General features: G+C 36.1%; 3 protein-coding genes across 3 annotated transcripts; all 3 read left to right on the forward strand.

Moving 5' to 3' along the window:
* The first annotated feature begins 570 nt into the window (after positions 1-570).
* On the forward strand, positions 571-2,047 carry LOC110631196 (DNA damage-repair/toleration protein DRT100). Its single transcript, XM_021778938.2, has 2 exons — positions 571-1,838; positions 1,938-2,047. The coding sequence occupies exon 1, from the start codon at positions 711-713 to the stop codon at positions 1,803-1,805; it is 1,095 nt and encodes a 364-aa protein (XP_021634630.1). The 5' UTR covers positions 571-710; the 3' UTR covers positions 1,806-1,838; positions 1,938-2,047.
* Positions 2,048-3,675: 1,628 nt separating this feature from the next.
* Positions 3,676-8,066, forward strand: LOC110600347 (UPF0481 protein At3g47200). The gene is made up of 2 exons (XM_021737185.2): positions 3,676-3,847; positions 3,975-8,066. The coding sequence occupies exon 2, from the start codon at positions 3,989-3,991 to the stop codon at positions 5,285-5,287; it is 1,299 nt and encodes a 432-aa protein (XP_021592877.1). The 5' UTR covers positions 3,676-3,847; positions 3,975-3,988; the 3' UTR covers positions 5,288-8,066.
* Positions 6,203-7,449, forward strand: LOC122721733 (putative UPF0481 protein At3g02645). The gene is made up of 2 exons (XM_043950369.1): positions 6,203-6,545; positions 7,211-7,449. The coding sequence occupies exons 1-2, from the start codon at positions 6,203-6,205 to the stop codon at positions 7,447-7,449; spliced, it is 582 nt and encodes a 193-aa protein (XP_043806304.1).
* Positions 8,067-10,352: the final 2,286 nt, after the last annotated feature.

Genomic DNA, 10,352 nt, shown 5'->3' on the forward strand with positions numbered 1-10,352 from the left:
GATTTGAATATCTAGAATTTTAATAGTGTAATTAAAATTTGACTTAAACATTTATGCATGATTTGAACTTAATTCTCTTATTATATTAATCTCAATTTACATAATAAAATTATTTATGAATCTATTCATGAATTTAAAAATATACTCTAAAATAAACTGAACTTATAATATATAACGAGTCGAATACTGTAAAATTTAAATTTAATTTATTTATTAAATAAATTTAAAAATTAAATTTAAATTTAATTTATTTAAATTTTAAATTAAACTTAATCAAATTTTTATTTAATAAAATCTCAAATAATTCATCAACAATTTGACTCATTTACGCTGATAATTTGATATAAACTAGAATTACCTTTATTAAACATGTTAAGTGTAGTAACCTTCAACATTTTCCGCATAAATAGCTCTTCGTGGCAGTTTACCGAAATTTTCAAAACGACCAGCTACCGGAAGTACCGGGAACCACGAGGGTTAATTAGAAAGATAAGCAAGCGAGTCAGTGACAACACCCCCCCCCAGGGGCAAATCCGTCAGAAAAATAGAATCTCAATGCATATATATACTACGACGACGTTGTCAAATCTCGCCCATGCTTCCTCAGCGTAATCCAGACAAATTCTCAGTCAACTATCTACCTGTAAGAGAAAATCCTCAAACCTACGCTAAACACACTGAAACAGAGAGAATAAAATCATAAAAAAACCATGGCCAGCTTCTTGTATATTACGTTGATAACGTTGCTAGCCACCGCTTCCGCCGTTAAAAGCTGTCCTCCTTCTGACCGCGCTGCTCTGCTGGCCTTCAAAGCAGCTCTCCACGAGCCTTACTTGGGCATCTTCAATTCTTGGAAGGGCATCGATTGCTGCCATAAATGGTACGGCGTCAGCTGCGACCCAGAGACCCACAAGGTCGCCGATATAAACCTCCGGGGTGAATCCGAAGACCCCATCTTTGAAAAAGCCGGAAGGTCCGGTTACATGACTGGTACAATCTCCCCTTCCATCTGTAAGCTAGAGCGCCTCTCGAGTCTCACAATCGCAGATTGGAAAGGAATCTCCGGGGAGATCCCCCGGTGCATCACTGCACTTCCGTTTCTAAGGATTCTTGATTTGATTGGTAACCGGATCTCCGGTGATCTTCCTGCTGACATAGGGCGGTTACAGAGATTAACCGTGCTAAATGTCGCTGACAATCTTATATCCGGTGAGATACCACGTTCTTTGACGAATCTTTCCAGTTTAATGCACCTGGATTTGCGTAGCAACCGAATTTCTGGTCCACTTCCTCGAAATTTCGGACGTCTCAGGATGTTGAGCCGCGCTTTGCTTAGCAACAATTATATAAGTGGTCCAATACCGAGTTCCATTTCGAACATATACCGCCTCGCTGATCTGGATCTTTCATTGAACAAACTGTCAGGGGCTATACCACCTTCTCTTGGTAGAATGGCGGTTTTAGCGACACTAAATCTGGACGCTAACAAGCTTTCAGGGGTGATACCATCAAGCTTGTTTAATTCAGGTATTAGCAATTTGAATCTGAGCAAGAACGCATTCGAAGGATATATACCGGATGTTTTCAGCTCAGGCTCCTACTTTACAGTTCTTGATTTATCGTACAATAATTTTCGGGGACCAATACCGAAATCTTTGTCGGCGGCATCGTATATCGGACACTTGGATCTGAGTCACAACCATCTGTGTGGGAAAATTCCAGGAGGCTCTCCGTTCGATCATCTTGAAGCGTCGTCGTTTGCTTATAATGATTGCCTTTGCGGAAAACCACTTAGAGCTTGCTAGATAAACGCCTTGGCCGATGTGGTAATATGTTTGTAGTAATATATATATATATATATATATATATATATATATATATATATATATGAGAGTAATTTCCTTTCCTTTTTTTTTTTTCCAAAAATAAAAAAAAAACTTTAAGAGATTGATTATATTTGTGCTTAGTTATGTTATTATGGGAATTAAGATTTCATGCAAGTAGTTTTGCATGAGGTTTAATATAGTAATTGAAATTCCAACTTCAAGTTTGATATTTTTTAATTTTGAAAATTATCCAAATTTCATTAAATTAAAATTTATTACTTGAATATATTGTAATTTGATACTAACATTCTTGCAGACCAATTAAAATTTTAATGATGAATATACCCACTAATATGAAAAAGAGAGCATTCTTGCAGACCAATTAAAAAAAAAAAAAGAGTGCATTAAATGAATTTTAAAATTAGAGCATATTTATAGTAATTAAATGGTATAATATGTAAGTGTAATTATTTTATTTTATTTAAAAAAATAAAAGTGAGAAAGAATGAAACCATATTTGGTAGTAATATAAAGAATTGAATCCTGTGGTAGAGAGAAATGATGAAAAAAGAAACAAGACAGTGCACGTGAAGTATTGCTGAGATAAGGACTACACCTCGTTTTGCATTAAAGAACAGGGGCCAACGCTGTCGATTGCCTAATCATCTCAGTATAATGAATAACACTTTCAATTTTAAATTAATTAACTCCCTTTACATATGTTCTAGTACACATTAAAATTAAAGAGAAGAAGGGAGAGAATGCTCGATCTGTGATCAAATTTAGTTTAAAAGGTATTTTCCAATCATTATTATTATAATTACAATTGACATTGATCAAAATCAAACTATATTTATACATAAAAATTATTTTTAAAATTATATTTAAAGTTTTACTACTAATATCAAGAGTCTGGGTTCAGAAAGTTGCATGTTGAGGGTTAAAGGGTAAAATACAAAGAGATGTACTAAAAGACAATTCCTTCCTTGACATTGCCCAAAGCAAGATGAAGATCCCTTCCTTGCCATTTCCCAAAGGGGGAGGTTTCGGAATTTAAAAGAGATAAAAACTGTAATCAAGTTCAAGTGGGCAAATGTGAGTAATGGGCTTTGTGGGTTTCAGTTAACATGTTGTTCTTTAGTTAATGGGCTTTTGTTTCCTTCCCCTTAACATTACTTCTAGCAATTTCAGAATTTAAATAAATTTTTTCCTTTTAATTCTAAATGACATGTCAACTTTCAGATACATGCATGAATTTCCTCTTTATTACCTTTTACCCACTATGCTCCCTTTCTACTACTAACTAAATGGATTAAATTACAAAAAAATTGATGTAAATTGAAATTATTTACTGAAATTTATATTTATTTTTAAATATTTATCCTCACATTTTAATCACGAAATTAAATTTACAGCTCTATCTCGTTTCGGTTAGAAAACATTATAATATCTAAAGTATATAGTATATGCATGGAAGGATATGTCAATAATGTTTAGGTAGATTTTTTTTTTTTTGTATTTTAATTTTTGATTTTGCCCTTATGATTAGAATATATACATGTGGGAAATAAAATTAATTCCGAATAAAAATAAAATATGTTTATGTTGACTAAAACTTTATGAATTAATTTATGCTCATTATATAATGACCTCTTTGCAATTATTAATTAGAGAGACAAAACAGAACAGGTAAGAAAATATATCTTCTGAGAATTTTTTTAACTCATGTCATGTCATGACAAATTACCAGTCAAAAAGATTTAAAATAAAAAACATTACTTTCAACGGATGCAGCTGTATTTTTCAACTCTTGATTTTCAAAATATTGAGAGTTCTTCAAAGTATATGAAGTAAATCTTTCTTGGTCATAATAAGCCTGCAGCTTCGAAGAGATTTCTCCGTCTTAAAAGTCTCATCTACAAGCTTGAAAGTTTTTCTTTTACCAGTTTCTGATCAACGACAGTATTTCTATATATTTCAAATTCACGATCCACAAACTTCTCTCTGCCCAATTATAACAGGTTATATATTTACTTCTATATGCTTCATTTTCTTTATATGTAGTTTCTTTATAAATGTCCATGGTTGTTTAAGTTGAATTGCATAACTTGAAAGTCCAAATTTGTTCTTCACAATTTTATAAATCAGAGTTTAGTGGTGAGATGGGGTCGTCGAACGAGCACATAGTTGATATTGAACAGATATCAACCTCCATAGAAAAAGAGTTAGAAATCTTGCATCCTTTATCCGATGAGTGTTGCATCTATAGAGTTCCTAACATACTACGTCGATCAAATGAAGAAGCTTACACTCCTCAAGAAGTCTCCATCGGCCCACTTCACCATGGCAGACCAGAACTAAAACCAATGGAGGAGATTAAGAGAAGATATCTGCAAGAATTTCTTCTCCTCAGCAATAGTACTATGAGTTTGAAGGAATATGTAAAGTTTATCGAGGAGAGGGAAACCAAGTTGCGTAACTGCTATGCAGAAACTATTGAAATGAACAGCGAAGACTTGGTGAAGATGATACTAATAGATTCTGCCTTCCTTATTATGGTCTTCCTGAAATTTAGTTGCAAGGAGCTCCAAACTGGAAACGATCGTTTATTCTCTAAACCATGGAAGGAATTTGATGTTCGGTATGATATGATTTTGCTTGAGAATCAGCTTCCTTTCTTCATTCTCAAGGACTTGTTTGATGTATCAGATATACGTAATAAGCTTCAGCTTCAGGGGCTTTCATTGCTCAAGCTTACCCATGAATTCTTGAAAATAAAATGGAAGTCTTGGGTCACAGATGAAGTTTCCGAGGAGCATAATTTTTCTCAAGTACATCATATCCTTGACTTCCTAAGGATTTGCCGGCGACCATCATCAACTATGCAAATGGAAAGCAAACTTAGCAAGCAAATCTTTTTGCATGCTCCCAGCGCAACACAGCTACACCAAGCTGGAGTCAAGTTTGAGTTGAGTCCAAGCAAAAACAAATTTGACATACAATTCGAACATGGGATTCTGAAAATCCCAAGATTGAGAGTAACAAAGCGCACAGAATTTTATTTAAGAAATCTGCAGGCTTTTGAGCAGTGCCATTGTAATGATGATAATAGGTATACAAGTGACTACATTGCCTTCATCACAATGCTTGTCCGAACTACAAAAGATGTGGAAGTACTTGCTCAAAGTGGAGTAGCACAAAATCGGCTACGGAATAACGATACCATGTCATCTCTCCTTAACAACCTTGGTACAGGAAATTTTGTCTCACGTACTCGTTTTCACTTCTCTGATATTGTTGAAGAGTTAAACAAATATTGCGAAAACTCTCTGCACAAGTGGAAGGCAACCCTGAAACAAGATTATTTCAATACTCCATGGGCAGGCATCTCCGTTGCTACAGCTGCTATTCTCCTTCTTCTCACTCTCATACAGACGGTTTGTTCTATAATTCAAATTTAGTTAGTTAGCCAAGTTATACTAGTTTTAGTGTTTTTTTTTCCCTTGTAATTTTTAATTGTGGTTCTATAATTAAGTCTCCTTAAACTCGTGGGGAAGACAAATTCAAAGTAGGATTGGTTTGCTTTGTTCTGTATGCATGAACATTAATTATAAATTAAATTTACAGCTCTATTATGCTTACGTCTAGGGATTAATCAATTAGAAAATATTATAATACTCAAAGCATGTATGCAGACACATGAAAGGATATGTAAGCAATAGTTAGATAAATTTATTTTAATATTTTAATTTTTGATTTTGTCTTTGTGATTAAAATACATATATATGTGATTAATGGAATAAAATAAGATATGCTTATATTGACCAAAATATTATGAATTAATTTATGACCAATATTTAATGACCTCTTGCAATTATTAGAGGGAGGGAGAAACTAAATGTCCCAATATGTGCTATATCAAATCAGTTGAATGACTATCAATGCCATATATATATATAATAATAATATTCAATTATCCCCACTTGAGAAGAAAGCCAGTAAGAAAATATATCATCTGAAACCTTTTCTCACACAAATTGATTTCTTAAAATATATTAGCTTCCGTGAAATAAATGGATATTAGACTTCTTTAATTTCAAAATATTTAGAATTATTGGCAAACCTGCAGCTTCGAAGAGATTTCTCCGTCTTGAAGTCTCATCTACAAGCTTGAAATTAAGTCTCTTTCACCGGTTTCTAATCGAGGGCAGTGGTTCTATATATTTCAAACACAGGATCCACAACTCCTGCATATTACTTCTATATGTTTCATTTTCTTTGTATGTAAAATTGCAATAACTGGTCTTTTTAGATTGATTCATTCAACTGTACTATTGATACATTGGTAGAGATCAATATCATCCTACTTCAGTGAGATGGAGATTAGTGGTAGAACATCAACTGAGCAAATCAAGACAATTAACGATGTTTCACTTGATATTTACGAGCTAGCAAAGTCAGTGAGAAGTGAACTGGAAATCTTGCATCCGTTATCTGATGACTGTTGTATCTATAGAGTACCTAAGCTACTTCGCCAGTTAAACGAGAAAACCTACACACCTCGAGCAGTCTCCGTTAGACCACTTCACCATGGCAAACCAGAATTAAGACCGATGGAAGGACATAAAACAAGGTACAACGATTTTCTTGAATGGAGTGAGAAAGATTTGGAGGACTATATTGAACTTGTTAAAGATCGCGAGATCAGATTGCGCAATTGTTATTCAGAAACAAATTGGACTTAGCAGCGAGGACTTTGTGAGAATGATATTATTAAATTCTGCCTTCATTGTTATGGTCCTATTGAAACATAGTCTGAAAGAATTTGGAGGTAAGAAAGATCGTATATTTAGTAAACTAAGGATGATAGGAGACGTACGCTTCCACATTTTGTTGCTGGAAAATCAACTTCCATTCTTCATCTTGATGACTTGTTTAAGCTATGTACTATATCTCATCATGAGGGTCATCAACAACTTTCCATGATTTTGCTTACCCATAAGTTCTTTTCTGATACATTTGGCTCATGGGTTTCAAAGTGTTAGAAGTAATGCTGAAATGTGTTAGAATTTGTCAATTTCTGTTAGAATAAAATCTCTATTTTTCAGTCACTTGAGGACTGTTAGGGAAATCATTTCTGTTAATAATGTTTCTGATTTTCTACCTTATTTATTGTCATTTTCTTGTACTTAAGGAGTTCATTTATCAATGAAAAGTATGTTCTACCAAATTATCTTGTGCGCCTATAATTTGTTTGATAAAAGGCCTCTATTGTTTATTTACCTCTCTGTAAGAGAGAGGTCTCTGTGTATACATTCTTTTTGTTCTAACACAAAGTACTATCTTGGAAAAACATGATTTCTCTAAAGTAGAGCATATGATAGATTTTCTAAGACTTTATCAACAGCCTCCAAAGTTGCAGAACAGAAAGAAAATCAAGAAGCCAACAGTACCTAGTGTCGCAGAGCTCCATCAAGCTGGTGTCCCGTTCGAGTTGGGTTCAGGCAAAAACTTGCTCAACATAAAATTCCAGAAGGGGATTTTGGAAATTCCATCGCTGCAAATTGATGACAGCACAGAAATATTACTGAGAAATTTGAAAGCATTTGAACAGTGCCTTTGAAACTGAAATATCTATGTAAGCGACTACATAAGCTTGGTCTCTATGCTCGTCAAGGGTCCCAAAGATGTGGAAATACCGGCTACAAATGGAATCATAGAGAATTGGCTAGTGAATAGCGAAGGAGTGTCGACCCTTATTCAAGAACTTGAACAGGAGAATCTTCTATTTTCTTATGATTTCTACTTTTCTACTCTTATAGAGACTTGAATGCATATTGCAAAAAGGTAATACTTATGTGGACCATCCATCTTGACAAAAATATTTTAACACATAAGTGGGATCTCACTATTAAAAAACAAATGAAATTTACTTTGATATCTTTTATATCTACAGTGGATAAGGTGCATTTAAAAATTTTTCTATGCAAAAAAAAATATTTACATGGATCAAGAGATTTTTAAACTATAAATAAACGGCTTTCTCCATAAAAAAATAAATAAAAGGCTTAGCAAATTCTGCCTATTCGTTAGCAAATTCTGGTTAGCAAATTCTTAAATCACAAGCCTTTTAGAAGATTTCTGAGTAACCATCCAACTTAGCAGCGAGAATTTTGTGAAATTGATATTGTTAGATGCCACCTTTATCATTGTTCTCTTGCTAAAAGGCTTCTCCATAGATTTGTGGAGTAGCAATGATCGTATATTCAACAAACCATGGTTAATTGAAGATGTCAGGAAGGATCTGTTGTTGCTTGAAAATCGACTTCCATTCTTCATTCTTGATTATTTGTTTAAGCTATCTAATATAGCTGGGGGACGACTTTCCACCATCAAGCTAACCCATAGGTTCTTCAAAGGAAGATGGGATTCGTGGGTGACAGATGGCATCTTAGAGAGGCGAGATCTCTCCAAAATAGAACATTTTTTAGACCTTTTCAATCTATCAGCAACCCCCAAAGACGCAGATTGAAAGGAAACTGGAAAAGCTAACTGTGTTCAGTGCAGCGACGCTCCATCTGGGGTCAAGTTTGTGTTGGGTTCAACCAAAAACCTTTTCGAAATAAAATTCGATGGGCTGTCACACTCATTCTCTAATCTGTAGAAACGAATATGACCCGAAAAACTGACAGAACTTCCCCTACTATTTATACATATAAATACATATAACCTGCTATAATTTCCAAATAGAAAACTGATGGTGGATTTAGCCAATCCACAATATATTTACAAAAAACAAAATACATTCTTCATTGGGCTGTACAATCTATACATAATTTATCCAAATTACAAAAAGAAATTACAAAAGACCTAGGATTGGTCCGACCTCCTCTAGACTCTGAGTGGACGATGTGGAAGGAAAGACTGAGCGGATCACCAAAAAGGAACTGAAATAGTAAAAGTATAAGGGTGAGTACAACATACTCAGTGAAAATAATAAAGGGGAAAAGATAAAGTTTAAGTACTTAATTGTAAGACCCCGCTCGTTCAGACATCGAAATTCCTACCGTCCGGTGGAATCTCGGGTGTCGGATCCTCTTTGAGGGGTATGGCAAGGGTTTTCTAAAAGGTTTTCTAAAATGTTTTTAAGGGTTTTATGGTTTTGAAAAGGAAAGGTTTTTAGTTTTGAAGAGAAAAGACCAAGGAGGCGTTTGCCAGGTTCGGCCGCCGAAAGTGAAGTTCTGTAAGACCCCGCTCGTTCAGACATCGGAATTCCTACCGTCCGGTGGAATCTCGGGTGTCGGATCCTCTTTGGGGGGTAGAGCAAGGGTAAAGGAAAAGGTTTTCTAAAATGTTTTTAAGTGTTTTATGGTTTTAAATAGAAAAGAGTTGAGTTTTTGAAGAGGAAAGACCAAGGAGGCGTTTGCCAGGTTCGGCCGCCGAAAGTGAAGTTCGGCCGCCGAACATGTGAAGGCTTCGGGAGCGCCTTTGGCCTCCGAAAGTCTTGTGGGAGCAAGCCAAGGTTCGGCCGCCGAAAGTGAGGTTCGGCCGCCGAACATGCATGAGTTTAGGGGGCACGTTAGGCTGCCGAAGGTTGATGACCAGGCCACCTATATAAGGCCCTCAGATCGGAAATGGGCGAGTTTTCTCCCCATTCTCGAACTCAGGTGAGTTTCTGCCCTCCCTTGGTTGCTTGTGTGTCTTCTCTTCAAAATCCTTCTAGTTTTCATAAGATCTACCCTTGGTTTGAAGTTTTAAAGTTTAAAGGGAGTTTTGGAAGCTTGGAGCTTTTGGAGCTTGGATTCTCCACGCCTCCGAGTTAGGGATCGCACCAACCCTCGATCTTCAAGAGGTAAGTGTAGATCTTGGTTTCCCTTGAGTTTTCATGAAGTTTTAAGTAAGTTTTATGAAGATTTTATGTTAGAATGGGTAGATATGCATGTTTAAGGTTTATGTGGGTTTTATGCCCAATGTATGTTATGTGTTGATGTGTTGAGGAGTTTAAGTTAGTTTCTTTGCTCTCTTTGCTTGTGGGAGTGTGTATGCATGCTTGGGAGAGAGTATGTGAGGTTTGGGGTTGTTTTGTGAGGTTTAGGAGGCTGGTATGCACGAAGGCTGAGTTCTGATGAACTCAGGTTCGGCCGCCGAAGGTGGTTTCGGCCGCCGAACGTGCCTGAGGATGCATAGGTTTGGCCGCCTAACCTTGCCCCCGAAAGTGGAGTTGTGGCTTGAAAGCAGACTTTCGGCCGCCGAAGGTAATGTTCGGCCGCCGAAAGTGCCTGACTTTCGTCTCTGGAGTGAGGGTTCGGCCGCCGAAGGTGCCGCCGAACCTACCCGAGTTTCGTCTCTGGAGGAGACTTTCGGCCGCCGAAGGTGCCGCCGAAAGTGCCTGTCCAGCCTTTTCATGGCTGTTTTCTATGCATGTTTCAGTGATGTTTAGAGGGGTTTTTGGGGAGTTGCTTATGAGTTGTTAGCATGTGTTTAGTACCTCATGTGAGTCCATCTGTGTAGGAGTGGACCTGAGGA

Source organism: Manihot esculenta, chromosome 14 (assembly GCF_001659605.2).
Source record: "Manihot esculenta cultivar AM560-2 chromosome 14, M.esculenta_v8, whole genome shotgun sequence".
NCBI classification, from domain to species: domain Eukaryota; kingdom Viridiplantae; phylum Streptophyta; class Magnoliopsida; order Malpighiales; family Euphorbiaceae; genus Manihot; species Manihot esculenta.